This window comes from Cervus canadensis, chromosome 1 (assembly GCF_019320065.1).
Source record: "Cervus canadensis isolate Bull #8, Minnesota chromosome 1, ASM1932006v1, whole genome shotgun sequence".
Classification (NCBI taxonomy): Eukaryota; Metazoa; Chordata; class Mammalia; order Artiodactyla; family Cervidae; genus Cervus; species Cervus canadensis.
The window spans coordinates 38,940,036-38,955,444 of record NC_057386.1 but is presented as its reverse complement, the minus strand read 5'-3'; the positions used below and the strand labels follow the sequence as shown (position 1 = coordinate 38,955,444).

The following is a 15,409-nucleotide window of genomic DNA, read 5'->3' as shown; positions in this document are numbered from 1 at the left end:
TTGATCCCTCTATGTTGTGCCCAACTCCTGTGTTTTTTTGGTAGTGTACTGATTCGTGAAACCCAAATGTCTGTTAATCTCCTACCTAGAAAAATACACAATAAATGTAAATGGTTGCCAAACTTTTCAGGACAAATTTCAATTAATTAACATATCCTTCAAGGAGAAGACTTTAAAAAAATCTTACTTTTCAATCTTAACAGCTTTCTTCCTGAAAGTGTTCTGCAAGTATATCAAATTAGTCATAACAATTACTGCTAAAGCGCTTAATGAAACACTTCTTCAAAACCTCTGACAATTAGACAGAAATGAATTTAATAATGGCAATAAATACAGATGGGACTACATAAATCAAGGTGGTCCTGATGCAAAACTCTTGCTATAATAGATGGCATCTCAGTTTTCTCATCTGAAATGAATCAAGAAATTAATCATCAGGATGATCATAAGCACTAAAGAAAAAAAATCAAAACAAAATCATACTGTTGATGAATAGAATGCTAGATTTCTAATTTATATTTGCTCAAAACTTTGATATAGTTCCTTGTATTTTGGCATCTAGTAATACTGCTAAAATTCTAGAAAATTTATTATCTTAGTGATTTTTTTTAAATTTGAAAATTCATAGTCTTGGAAAGAATGCCTCCATTCTTTCTATCCACTGCCTATCTCAGATATGCTGGAGCTAACAGACTAAAGGAAGCTCCAAAGAGAAGGCAGTATTTTGGATGAGGAATGTGGCTTCTGACCTGCTTGTGGAGAAGGCAACGGTGGCTTCCCTCAGGCTAAACTCTCTAGGAAGCTTACACCGTTTGGCAATAAAAGGCAGTTGGACATGCATTAGCCTGCAATTGCTTAAAGAGAGAGGAGGCTTGAGACCAAAAGCAGGGAGGCTCAGGAGGAAGGGGATGTACATGTGTGCAGATTGCTGGTTCACTTTATTATACAGCAGAAACTAACACAACATTGTAAAGCAATTATAGTCCAATAATAAAAGAGGAAAATGAAAAACAAACAAAAAGATCAAAGGTGTTCTCCATTCTAAGCAACCTTCCAACCTCGCCTCACCCGTCTTCCTCTAGAGTGAAGGCAGATTCTCCTCCACCCTCCGTTCTCCTCTGGACCGCTTCACCTTCCAGCACCTCCTGTCTCTGGAGGAGTTTGCCCGCGATGGGTTTTATGATGCACACTACCAACTGCTATCCATCTGCTTGTGGAAAATCATTGAGCCCAGCCCAGAGTACTTACAAAGCTGTTCTGCACTGGGGGCCTTGATCCCTTCTGCAGAGCTGAAAGTAAACACAACAAGGGGCAATGAGTTTGCTGCTGTGCTGAGGCTAATGGAGAAACATTTTGAATGCCTCGAGGTGGCTCAAGGGACAGGAAACCCAAACGTCTGTTAATCTTCTATCTAGAAAAGTACACACCAATGCAGAGGTGGCTGGGAAAACAGCCAACTCTGCACAGGTCTAGGTCTTATTTCTTTGATCACATTTATCACTTTTATTTAACCTAAGAAAATGTAATTCCACACTGGCTTTTTAGAGACTTTCGGCCACCTTTGCCTTCCTTTGGGACTAGATTGACTGGTGGAGTCAAAGGCATAGCTTTAACCTATGCAGTCTGCATCACGTACTCTGCATCACTCTAACCAACAAGTTAACCATTCAGCAATTCAAACTCCAGTGTGCTGCAGCCAGGGCCTGTGGCTGTGCCCAAGAGGTGAGCAGCAAGGGCCATCTTTTTCACACAGATCTCTGAATCCAGAGCTGATGTGCCTCTATATTTATTTCTTGTACCAAGGCACCATAACAACAATCAAGAGAAATTTTAAAGAGAGAAAAATCAGCCCCTACTTTTAACACTGCAACTATTTTCATTCAGGTCTGGTCTGTATGCACTTCTATCCTTTGTAAAGTTGTACTCCTAATATAGGAACAGCTTTTATTCCCTTGAGCCACTTCCAATTGAGATCTCATGGTAGAGAGACCAGATTGTTCAAGTATGGTTCCTGACACTGTAGTCAGTTATATCACCAGTTCTTTGCCTTTATTTAGATGACCTTATGGGAAGATTCCCCTGGAAGAGAGCATTACAACCCACTCCAATATTCTTGCCTGGAGAATCCCATAGACGGAGGAGCCTGATGGGCTACAGTTCATGGGGTCACAAAGAGCTGGACACAACTGAAGCAACTTAGCAAACATACACATAGCTTAAAATACTCAGATACCTTCATTATTCTTTTTCTTCTGGCAATCAGTCCAAAGACCAAGGTCAGAAAGACCACAACACATGCAGCAATAATGGGTTCTATTGGTACAGTCGAGGCTTTATCTGTTGGAAATGCAAAGACAGGAAATAAGAAAGTAACATTTATATGCTTATAATTTATGTACTCCAAGTATGTTCCAGCCACGGTGCTTTGCACTTAACATTTTGCATCCTCTTAATTAAATTTCCAAACAATTCCCAAATGTATTATAATCTTTTTTTACAGGCAAGGAACTAGGGGCTTTGAGAGGTTAGAACGCTTGTCCAAGATCACAGAATTAGTAACTAGCAGAGACAGGTTTTGAATCCATTTCTTTTTGGAAGGATATAATTTATTATCTATATTATTCATATTATTAACATGAGTAACTCCCCCAAAGTCAGATCTTTTTGTGCGTGATCCATAACTTTTGCCATGCAGAAAGCAGAAGTAGGCCGAAATCAATGCTTTTTCCAGTCTTGCAAAACCCGAATGATATTGTGAGAATTTCTTAAGGGAGAAAGAGAGAGAGGAGGTTTTAAGAGCAAGAAGAGGAAAGGTAAGGAATCTGATGGATTAAGGAGAGAGAGGTCTGTGGGTCCCAAGAGCAGCAAGACCCTTGTAGCTGTGCTGTGATGGTGCCCCCAGCAGGACCAAGACTTTATAGAGGGGAGCTGCACGGTGCCCCTAGGGAAGAACTCTGAGCATCAGCCTTCCCAATCTTGGCAAATATTTTCATCTCTCTCTGGGTTTCCTGGGTGGTACAGTAGTAAAGAATCCATCTGCCAATGCAGGAGATGCAAGAGATGTGGGTTCAATCCCTGGATCAAGAAGATCCCCTGGAGTAGGAAATGGCCACCCACTCCAGTATTTTTGCCTGGAGAATCCCATGGACAGAGGAGTCTGACGGGCTACAGTCCATGGGGTCGCAAAGAGTCAGACACAACTAAGCAGGCACACACTCACACACATTACATGATGTGGAAGAACAGAGAGTCTACTTTTAACTAGAGCTAGGGCACCAGCTGCCTACAAGTGAAAGCCCATTCCCTATTTTGTTTTCTGAACATCTGGTAAACTCAGAGCTCTTCTGTATTACAGGTAGAGTGCCTGTATTTGTTCACTCTTCAAGAGCTTATGAAATATTTGAGACCTGAAAAAAAAAGTATTGGCTCCTAAGTGTAAAAATAAAGTGGCAAAATTAATCAGAACTAATAAACGTTTGTGTGCTATGTGTGTGCTCAGTTGCTCAGCCACTCAGTCATGTTCAACGCTTCGTGATTCCATGGACTGTAACCCACCAGTCTCCTCGGTCCATGGGATTTTCCAGGCAAGAATACATCCAGGGATTGAACCCATGTCTCTTGCGCCTCCTGCACTGGCAGGTCGATTCTTTACCACCGAGCCACCTGGGAAGACTTTAATAAATGTTTAAGCTTTTATCAAATGTAACTTTGCTTCAACTATAACCCAACTGTTAAATAATAATAATGTTTAAACCACAAGAGCCAAATTAATAACTAATTTATAATAAAATTCAAAATGTATGCAAGTTTTAAATGCCCTTTCCAATTTTTAGAGCAAAAAAGTGTAATTATTACTTCATTTTAATATAGTTGATATGATATGAGGTGAAACTTACAAACGCAAGAATGCTTAAAGTTGGCAAAGCTATTTAAATGACTCTGTCTAAGCTCCTGGATTCTGATGCCCACCTTAGGAGGGAGAAGGGCTCCAATCGTGGCTATGACAAAATTTTTGAAATTTATAAGAAATAAAGAGTGTGTTATTTACTGTATAATTGAGTTTGTGCAGTGAGTGCCATTAACAGATTTTTGCTAAATGACGACTCTGCACTAGGTGCTGTTCTTAGCCCTGCAAAAAATAGAACAGGCATGGAAGGATCCAGTCTCTGAGGATCTCATGTTCTAGTAGGAGAGACAGACATTAAAGGAACAAAAACTACAGACTGAGATTGTATTTGTAAAGGACAAAGAGTTATGAGATAGTACAATACATGAGGGGTAAAAGGAAGAAACAAGGGGAAGAGAAGATTTTAGATTAATTTCAAAGTCTAAGCCCTATATACCTCAAGGTTATGAAATGGGCTTTATCCCTTCATAATTGTATGACACACTATTAATTTTTAAATAGTATTTTAAAAATATCTTTGCCTAATTTATTTATTTATTTATTTAATTTTACTTTTTGGCCACAAGGCACATGGGATCTCAGTTCCCCAACCAGATATCCAACCCATGCCCCCTGCAGAGGAAGCATGGAGTCTTAACCACTGGACCACTAGGGAAGTCCTACTACTTACCTTTTAATCGTTTTCTTCCTATTATGTGTCTAGTTCTGGTTCTGGATAATTTTAGAGAGTAGATTAAGCATCTTTGGCTCTTGCTCCCTTTTGGTTGTTGCTAACAGTTGTCCTTATGAGGGTACGGTAGCATCAACCCTCTGGAGAAGCTCCAGAAGTCCAACTGGACTCCTTAAAAGCGCTGACTCTGAAACAGCCAGCCCTGGGATACACTAAAAGACCTCTTATAGGGGACACCCTGTACTTGTAGTGAGTGCCAAGGAAAGATGTCAAAATGAAGGAGAGGCAGAGGTGGGGCAATTGGGGGAAAAAATCAGAAATCAGCCACCGATCGGAATGTTTTTACCAAGCTGAATAACATGAAGCCACACATAACAGATTTCACTCCATACACAAACCTGAAAAAAACTGCCTGACCCACTGGCTCACTCTGGATTCCAAGTTTCTTTTGAAAGTGAGTCTGGCAACTGTAACTGCATCTCTTCCCTTCACTCTCTTATTTATAACCAGATCTGGTATTCTCCCCCTCCCCAGCCCCGCCCATATTCATTATGGTAAAATAATCTCAACATGTGGCTAAAGTCTTGTGCTCAAGAAAAGATCCGTGATGTCATTTCCCACTTTGCATGGCCTCATTTAGAAACTACCCCCACTGAACCGTGAAGTTAGAAGAGCTCATGGCAAACCTGGCATTTCGCCTGGGCACTAGCAGCGGAGCGCTTCTGCTCCTCAGGCACCCGACAGCCGGGGAAGTCATAAAGCAGCAAGAAATCAGAAAAGCCAGTTGGTTTGGAAGCGGTCCACCCAAAACAGGATACCGCCCACCTGAAAACTAATTTGCCAAGCTGGCATCCTGCTTGCTGCACAAGCTGCCTGTTTAATGTGACATGGAGCAATTATGATTCCTTTTTAATCAAGAGTTTGTGGGTTTGGTTTTTAAAGGAAATAGCCACTGGGAATACTGTCACTGTTCCACAGAACAAATTACTGAACGTGCCAGTAATCACAGTGATGGGCATTCAACTGGCAACCATTCCTCCTCATCATCCATTCTATTGGTAGCCCGGTAAGAATCCCTATGGTTACATGACCAACAGGGGTTCATTTGGCTTCCTGAGGCCTGGCAAGAAAGACAACGAGGGGGCACAGGGAGGCAGGTGGCAAAGAGAATCATGTTCTCTCAAGATACAGGAGCCGCAACTTGTTTGACTGCTTCTAGCATCCTGGCCCCACACCGGGAAATGTGTGCATGAGCATTTCATGCACCTGCTCCACCAAGTATCTTGCCTTTCTCTTTCTGTATGAAGGAGAAGTATGAGGACAGCGAGACACTTGGCGCTTTATTTGTTCCTTGTTGTCGCAGAGGTCATAAACCTGGGTAGAGAAAGCATGAAGCCAAGAGAAAGAATCCATTTCCCGCCATTCTCCCCATCTCCCTCTTCTGATTGGCCTATAGGGTACATTTCAGAGTTAGGAGTGATTTTACAGATCCATTTTCTTATCTAGTTAGTATCTTTTTTTCTCTATGTGTTGATGACTTCTCTCCTGTTTCTTATTAAGTTGTTAACTCAAAAGTCCAATTCCTACAAAGCTTGTTGCCCAGGAAAATTCACGGAAATACTCCTCCAGAAAACCCAGCAGATCTATCTCCTACTACTTGATTCTAGAAAACGAGCCTTTGCTCAAAAAGCTGTATCCTATCTGGAATGGGAATAATTCCCCTAAAAGAAAGGACTAGAATTCCTGGGGTGGAGATAATTCTCCAAAGAAAATTCTAGCTACTAATCATAATGGCCATCATTATTTGTTGTCACAAAAAAAATATTTACCAAGTATCTGAGTTTTGTACTGTGCTGTGAAAGTGTTAGTAGCTCAGTCATGTCCAACCCTCTCCGACCCCGTGGACTGTACCAGGCTCCTCTGTCCATGGAATTCTCCAGGCAAGAAACTGGAGTGGGTAGCCATTCCCTTCTCCAGGGGATATTTGCAGCCCAGGGATTGAACCTGGATCTCCTGCAATGCAGGTAGATTCTTTACTGTCTGAGCCGCCAGGGAAGCCCTTTGTACTATGATAGATATTACTTAAAAAGAGTGTTACCTTTGTGGATGGACCTAGAGAGTATCATGCTCTCTGTCCATTTGACAGATAAAGACAAGTACTGTATGCTAGCTCTTATGTGGAATAAAAATAAATGGATGTATAAAACAAAACAGAAACAGACTCACAGATGTAGAAAACAGGCTAGTGGATACCAGTGAGGAGAGGGAAGAATGGAGAAGCAAGATAGAGGTATAGGATTATGAGATACAAACTGTGTAAACAACAAGGTATATTGTACAACAGGGGCGTCCCAGGTGGCACAGTGGTAAAGAATCCTCCTGCCAATGCAGGAGATGCCAGAGACTCCCTGGGTGGGGAAGAGCCCTGCAGGAGGAAATGGCAACCCACTTCAGTATTCTTGCCGGGGAAATCCTGTGGACAAAGGAGCCTGGTGTACTACAGTCCATGGGATCGCATAAGAGTCAGACAGGATGAAGCACACACACATTGTCCAACACAGGAAAATATAGCCCTTGTTCTGTGGCAATATTCGTGAAATAATATACATTTAATTATATATATATTATATATAAAGAATATATAATAAATAATAATAATATTCTGTGTAACAATGTGAAAGGGAGTATCATTTGTAAAAATATTAAATCACTATGCATTACACCTGAAACTAACATAGTATTGTAAATAAACTATATTTCAGTAAATAAATAAACAGGAGAGTTACCTTTGACAATAAGGTGAAAGTCCTTGGTCTTTGTTTCTATCAGTGAACTGGCAGTACAGCTGTAAGTCCCATTGTCAGATTTCTTGACTTTGGTGATCGACAGTTGAAGATACTCGCTTGTCTGTTGGATTCGGTGATGGGTCTCTAAATTCAAGATGCCACTGTCTCTATACCACATCATTTGAGCCCGGGGGTTGGATTTCACATTGCAAACCAACTTCACATCACTGCCTTCCTCAGCTGTTTGGAAGTCATTTCCACTTAGGAGAGGAGGAACTGCAAGATTGAAACATTTAGGTTTAATTAGCAGATAAGCATTATTGTCACTGTTGAAGATCTTCCTTCCATCTATCTCATTCATTTTACAAACATTTATTGAGCGCCTACCGTATGCCAAGTACTGGGCTAGGAACCAGGAATACAATGGTAAATAACATACATCCATTCTCTTTTTCTTTTTTGGCTGTACCACACAGGATATGGGATCTTAGTTCCCCGACCAGGGATCAAACCTGCATCTCTGTATTGGTAGCACGGAGTCTTTACCACTGGATGGCTAGGGAAGTTGCATACATCCATTTTCAAACTTAAAAGAGCTTTTAATGTGGTGGGGAAGATAAACCATGAAACAAATGTATATAAACATGAGTATCTGTCAAGTAGATGATTTGTAACACATGGAAGCATGTGTTACAAAGCCTTGAGACTTTGCTGAGAACTACTATTAAAAACCAATCTGTGTTACTTTGGGATAAAACAGTGTAATACTAAGAAAGCAGGCACTGCAGTGAGCCCCAATTCTACTACCTACATTACCTACTGTGACCTAGAGAAAGCTTCTTAACTGTAAAGTAACTGCTTAGTTTTCTCATCTAAAAAGTGGGATAACACCTTACGAGCTGCTGTGAAGATGAAAGGACAGAATGCCTGTGAAGAATTTACCGCAATGCTAGTTACTATTATTATTGTGGTGGTGGTAAAGGTGGGGCGGTTTGAGGGCTCCCCACACCCTCTATTTTTGCATTGTATGTGATCACACTTGCCCTGACCACAGATTTACCATGCATATTTGCATTTCCACAATGATCTTCCAGAAATAATGTCCTTCTCTCAGAAGGCACTCCAGTTGTGGCAACTCTGGCATCCATGAAAGGTGAGCGTGACCTTGAGCCCTTCTCATCCCTCTGTGTGAACGACTTCTTTTTTTTTTTTTTTAAGTCTTTATTGAATCAGTTACAATAATGCTTCTGTCTTATGTTTTGGTTTTTTGGCCACAAGACATGTGGGATCTTAGCTTCCCAACCAGGGAGTTCCCTGTAAGCAACTTCTTATTCCCTTCATGATAAGGACATCTGTAGACCCATGTGTCAAACACATTTTTCTTCACCAAATAATTCCAACCCTTACTCCCACCAGTGTTTTTCAAAATCTAGAGGGAGAAATGGCCAAGCTGAGTCTCCCCTCTTCTCCATGCCCCTTGCATGTTTTTTTGGCCAAGGTACAGAAGAGTAATAAAATGCATGAAAAATGGTGGGATTGCTGGGTCATATGGTAGCTCTATTTTCAGTTTTTTTAAAGAAACTCCATATGTTCTCCATAGTGACTGTATCAATTTACATTCCCATCAACTGTGCAAGCGGGTTCCCTTTTCTCCACACCCTCTCTAGCATTCATTGTAGATATTTTGATGATGGCCATTCTGACCTGTGTGAGGTGATACCTCATTGTAGTTTTGACTTGCATTTCTCTAGTAATTTGTGAGGTTGGACACCTTTTTTTTCATGTGCCTCTTAGCCATTTGTATGTCTTCTTCAGAGAGATGTCTATTTAGGTCTTCCCCCCATTTTTTGATTGGCCTGTTTGTTTTGTTGATATTGAGTTCTATGAGCTGTTTGTATATTTTGGAGACTAATCATCAGTTGCTTTATTTGTAAATATTTACTCCCATTCTGAGTGCTGTCTTTTTTTTCTCATTTCTGGGTTCCTTTGCTGTTCAAAAGCTTTTCAGGGCAGGAATAGAGATGAAGATGTGGAGAAGGGACATGTGGACAAAGGATGGGAAGAGGAGGGTGGGATGAACTGGGAGATTAGGATTGACAGATACACACTACCATGTGTGAAATAGGTAACAGGTGGGAACCTACTGTGTGGCACCGGGAGCTCAACTCTGTGCTCTGTGATGACCTGGGGGTGGGACAGATGATGGGGCGGGAGGGAGACCAAACAGGGAGGGGATGTAAGTATACATATAGCTAATTCACTTCACTGTACAGCAGAAACTAACATAACACTGTAAAGCAATTATACTCCAATAAAAAATGCATGAAAAGTGGGCAGTAGGAAAGAGAGAGAGGCAGAGAATGAGGGAAAAAGGAGCTTGTATAATCTGCACACTGAATAATTAGACCCTAAGTAGGCTGTGTTATTAATAACTCTCTCAGAAGAATGACATTTTGTTGCTCTTTGGAATGTGTTTGAATTCTGTATCCATGTCCAACAAGGATGTTATATGGTATTCAGATTGTAGGAAGCTGTGAGAATAGAGAACACGATGGCCAACTATACCAGTTCCACTTATGGACAGGTCCTATTAGTTGTTCCTTTTTATTTAACTATTTAAAATGAATTTTACTGCACATCAGCTCTATATGCATGTTCCCTTTTAAAATTATTAGTACATTTCAGATAAAGTTAAGGTCCTCCTTGACTCCATCCTGGCCACTTCCTGACTCCCCAAAGATACCCAGTGCTACGAGTTTTAATGTAAATGCTTGCAGATCATTTTTTTGCAAATATTGTTTTAAAAATACATATGTTATACCCATAGGAAATGTATTGGTTTAGGACGGTGAGAAGGATTTACACAAAAAACTTCATTCTCTCAATAACTTGCATACGTTGAGAGATATTCATGTTGAACCACATAGTTCTAGCCCATTGCTTTGAGAGTGCTAGAGTATAATATCTGACTCTTTACTCATTTTATTTTGATGGACATCAGGTTATTCTCATTTTTAAAATGCTAAACAATGCCTCAGTAATCATCCTTGCCTATGTTTTTTTGTGCATATGTGCATGTATTTCTCCAGGGTTAACATCTCAAAGCAGATCTGCTGGGAGTTAGGGCAGGTACACTTTAAATTTTGATGGATATTGCAAAAGAGGTGGTCTCAATTTATTCAGCAATAACACATAAAAGAAGCTTCTAAACATTCTCCACCAAATAGTGTATTATGACGCTTCCATTTAGTTCTCAGTCTGCCATTTAGAACAATAATCCATAATATTTCCTCAAGATTGTACATGATATTCTTGCCACTTTATGACCTCATTTTGATTTATTGATTGATGAGTTTATGTCAGTTATTGTCACTATGAATCACTGACCAATTTTTTTTTATATATGTGCAACAATGATATTTAAGAGGTTATTATAGAGATAATATTAAATACAGAATCAGGCTGGAAAACTGAAAATCATTCCTTTAAGCCACTGGATCATATATCAGCACTTCCACTGTGTCTCTATTTAGAAGGTACAATGGAAAGAGCACTGGATTAGGAAACTGGGGATTTTGTGTTCTGTTCTCAGCCCCAGATGTGATCTCCAGATTAGGGCTCTCATTCTGGGCCTCAGTTTCCTCATCTGTCATTTTATAAGGATTTCAAAACCTCCAAGGTAACCCTGATAGTCTTGGATTCTAATAAAGTTGCCAAGGGATAGCTTATTAAAAATCACATTGGGACTTATTAATTGGGACTAAAAATCACTTATTGGGACTTCCCTGGTAATCCAGTGGTTAAGACTGTGCTCCCAATACAGGAGGAGCAGGTTTGATCCCTGGCCAGGAAACTAAGATCCTACATGGCGAAAAAAAAAAAATCAGAGTTTATTTCCTATATTCATAGGAAATAAAAGCTCGTTTGCCCAGGAACATGTAAGTGATTCATTCTGAAAGCTTCAGGATGCCAGCAGATTCTGGACCTGAATTCCTTGTCATTTTCTCCACGCTTTTACCTCAGGAGCAATGGCATCAATTTTTCACAGAAAAGTTTGCTGAGCTCATGGGATCAGATGGCTTTGACTTTTTATTACCAGGTTCCAAGTCCAGAGCTTTTCCTACCAGACCATGCCATGTTATTACCCTTACTCACATCACCCCTCACCACACCAGCCACACCTGCCTCATATAGATCCAGTTTTCCACCCAAACCACCTAAATGCTCACCTCCATGAACATATTCAAAGGACCCCAACCTCAGATAGTTCCACCAATGGGTTACCAATACCTGTAACCCAACCATCAAACAGTTTCATCTTTGAGAGTTTAAGGTGATGCTAAAAGATCCCCAACAGATATTTTTCTAAGTAGAATGCAAACACTAGAAACCACAAAGGAAAATATTGGTAATTTTAAATATGTAAACATTTAAAATTTCAATATAGCAAAAAAGTATTTTTTTTCAATATAGCAAAAAAAGTATTTTTAAATGCCCAAAATAAATAGAAGAAATGCTTGTAATTAATTCAAAATAAAAATGGCTAATTTCCTTAATGTATTGGATTGGCCAAAATGTTTCACCAACATCTTACCAAAAAACCCAAACCTAACTTTTGGCCAATCCAATACAAAGCCCTTAAACAAATCAATAAGAAAAAGGTAAATAACCAAATAGAAACATGGGTAGAATACATTAACAGGCATTTTGTAGGAAAGAGACATGAAAAGCTAATGCATTTATGAAAAGGTCAACACCCTCATTTTTAATTTAGAATATGAAAGTAAAATTTCAAATCAGGCTGGCAGATTCTTAGATTTTGAGGATGCTCAGGCTCATGCCAGTATGGGGAATACGTACCCTCCCGCGCTGTTGTGGGGTCATAAATAGGGCAGTTTGGCAGTATCAAGCAAATGTTAAAATACGCATACTCTTAGGGTCTTCCCTGGTGGTTGAGCAGTTGAGAATCCACCTCCCAAAGCAGGGGACTCGGGTTTGATTCCTGATCAGGGAACTAAGATCTCACATGCCATGGGGAAACAAAGCCCATGCGCCGGCAGCTACTGAGCCCACACTAGAGTGCATGCGCTGCAGCTAGAGAAAGCCCATGCACTGCAACAAAGACCAGTGCAGCCAATATATTTATCTACACGCACATACTCTTTAGAAGGAAGCTGCATCTACTACTTAGTGTAGTACAGACCACACAGACTGATTAGCCGTCTCTTTCCCCTCACTCACAAGTGACATTCAGCACCACTGAGATGGACATCGACTGATTCCTCCGCAACTTGCAGGTAAAGGTGATGCCGTTGTCATTTTCACTGATGCCCGAGACACAGACAGAGCTGGAGTTGATTTTGTTTCCAGACTTCAAATCCACTCTCCCGTCTTCGCGGTACCAGAGAAGTTCTTCATCTCGGGTGTGGTTTTGAACAGCACATTTCAGAGACTCTTGGAGGCCAGGCTCAGTGTCCAGAATATAGTTTTCAGTTTTACCATTCACACTTAAAACAGAACCTGGGAGTGCAGGAAGAGACTATTAAGATAGAGTGAACAATCTACATGGCCCTCATTAGAGAATTGGCTAAATAAATTCTGTTACATCGGTACAATGAAATGCTCTGTGACAATTAAAAATAGCCATATTGACCTATGTGGTTTTACAAGGAAAAGATTGATAATGCACTATTAATTAAAAAAAATAAAAGGTTGAAATGATGGTTACCACATGTTGCTGCACATGGGAATCATCTGCCTAGCTCCCACCCCTAGACATTCTGATTAATTAATATTAGTGTAACCTGGGCATTGGGGGGGGGGGGTGGTCTTAAAAAGTTTCCAGGTGATTCTAATATGCAGTGAAATTTGAGAACCACTGGGTTAGAAAACGATGTGTATGGAATTATCCCATTTATACATACACACTCTCTTTCATATATATAAAACCTGGAAGAATACACAGCAAAACATTGAGTAGTTATCTCTTAATGATGGGATTTTACTTTTCTTTATTCTTCTCTATATTTCCTAACTTATGTTACAATGTCTGTTTATTACTTTTTAAATCAGGAAGGAAAAGGTTTCTTTCAGGTTGGGGTGGGGAACAAATGCAGAAAAGATTTTCATGTAAGTGGCATGCTCAAATAAACAGCAGAGGTTTATTTTAAATAAGATTAGTGAAAGAAAGTGAAAGTCACTTAGTCGTGTCCTACTCTTTGCGACCCCATGGAGTATACAGTCCATAGGTTTCTCCAGACCAGAATACTGGAGTGTGTAGCTGTTCCCTTCTCCAGGGGATCTTCCCAACCCAGGGATCAAATCCAGGTCTCCCGCCTTGCAGGCGGATTCTTACCAGCTGAGCCACCCGGGAAGCCCAAATATGATTAATAATGAAATATTCTAAAATGTAGGAAAATTCTGGCTGTGGCTCTGAAGAAAATATTTCACCCAGTCTTCTACTATTAGAACCATAAAAACATTTTTCCATTTAATTTTTCACTATTTTATCTGACTTCTCTACTCTGAACCATACCATCTATATAATCTTTCCAGTTTGGATTTTCTCTTTTCCCAATTCCCTTGATCATTTTATAATCTGAAATTTTCTTTATTTAAATAGAGGCCCCAAAGAATATTAACTTACTTGTCATCACACGTGGCAGAAATAGAATCATTAAGAGAAGAAATCTGCACCTTTGTATTAGGCTGCTGGTCTTCTGTGCCATCTTTAATGAATTTAAGTCTGATCTGCCAGGGGAAAAAGGCAGCAGTTGGTTCTGCACTTTGGTCTACACTGAGCTTATGAACCTTCCTCTTGTCTATTATATATTTAAAATAAAAAGTCCCAGATGAGTCATTCCAGTTATAACGGTACTATTTCTAGTTTTTAATTAAACAATCCTGTTCAAAGTACTTCTAGTATTCAGGGTTTTTTTTTTTAAGACAGCAAAAAAAAAAAAAAAAAGGAAACCACAAGGAAATAGGCTATGGGAGAGAGGACAGCTATAGAGCAAGCCCTGGGGAAGGTAAAACTAGTCTTCCCTAGATAGAATGTCTTTTTAAAATAAATTATTTATTTTTTTATTGAAGGATAATTGCTTTACAGAATTTTGTTGTTTTCTGTGAAACCTTAACATGAATCAGCCATAGGTATACATATATCCCCTCCCTTTTGAATCACCCTCTCATCTGCCTCCTTATCCCATCCCTTTAGATTGATACAGAGCCCCTGTTTGAGTTTTCTGAGCCATAGAGCAAATTCTCGTTGACTATCTATTTTACATATGGGAATAGAAGTTTCCATGTTACTCTTTCCACACATCTCACCCTCTCCTGTCAGAATGTCATTTTAACACAAAGAGAAATGAAATTTACTTTCTTCTCAGATAGCCCCTACTGCACAAAGTAATTCTGATCTTGAAAGTCTTTCTTGACTCGTTCTTGGTAAAGTTGTTCTCTGCTAATAGAGGGTTTTTGAGACTTTCCAAATCCCATAGATTCAAATGGTTTGTGCCTTAGAAAACACTAAATTCTGACATAGCTTCTAGTCTTAAACCACATTCATTTGTCTTCCTGCTTCCTTCCACTCCGTCTTAACACTCCTCCCTCTTGACCCAGTATAGGCTAAAAATAATAAGTAACGAAGTTCTCTTTTCTTCCTTCTGCGTTTTTGCTGCTGTCATCCCTCGCCTAAAGATACTCCCTGCTTCCATCTGGGAGAAACATGTATTTATTACTTCCTTTCAAGAGGACCACTAAAAATATAGTAGCAACACACATGGAATGTTTTCTAAGCAACAGACATTGTGCTAAACACTTTACATTCATTTATTTCAGTGTTTCAATCTCAGTTAAGCCCCTAACAATCTTTTTGAGGTCATTTCTAAAGGTCTGGAGAGATCATATAACTTGACATTTGGTAAAAGTATATCATCTGTAAATATTAGGGTGAAGATCCTAACCCAGGACTCCTAAGGCAATGTTCTTAACCACTCTGATGCCAATGTGAATATTTTCTTCCTTAAAGGCAGAGGAGAGGGTGGG

General features: G+C 39.8%; 1 protein-coding gene across 1 annotated transcript; it reads right to left on the bottom strand.

Moving 5' to 3' along the window:
- Positions 1-292: 292 nt before the first annotated feature.
- On the bottom strand, positions 293-14,178 carry TMIGD1 (transmembrane and immunoglobulin domain containing 1). The gene is made up of 6 exons (XM_043479453.1): positions 14,010-14,178; positions 12,605-12,883; positions 7,364-7,639; positions 2,234-2,337; positions 1,249-1,289; positions 293-409 (listed from the first exon to the last, which is right to left on the bottom strand). The coding sequence occupies exons 1-6, from the start codon at positions 14,089-14,091 to the stop codon at positions 406-408; spliced, it is 786 nt and encodes a 261-aa protein (XP_043335388.1). The 5' UTR covers positions 14,092-14,178; the 3' UTR covers positions 293-405.
- Positions 14,179-15,409: the final 1,231 nt, after the last annotated feature.

What these genes read in the sequence shown, in the direction of transcription:
- TMIGD1 (XM_043479453.1), bottom strand. Translation starts at nt 14,091, where the DNA reads ATGGCACAGAAGACCAGCAGCCTAATACAAAGGTGCAGATTTCTTCTC. An exon ending in TCTGCCACGTGTGATGACAA is followed by an intron (nt 12,884 to 14,009) that starts GTAAGTTAATAT and finishes CTGCACTCCCAG; the next exon opens with GTTCTGTTTTAAGTGTGAAT. An exon ending in AGTGGTGCTGAATGTCACTT is followed by an intron (nt 7,640 to 12,604) that starts GTGAGTGAGGGG and finishes TCAATCTTGCAG; the next exon opens with TTCCTCCTCTCCTAAGTGGA.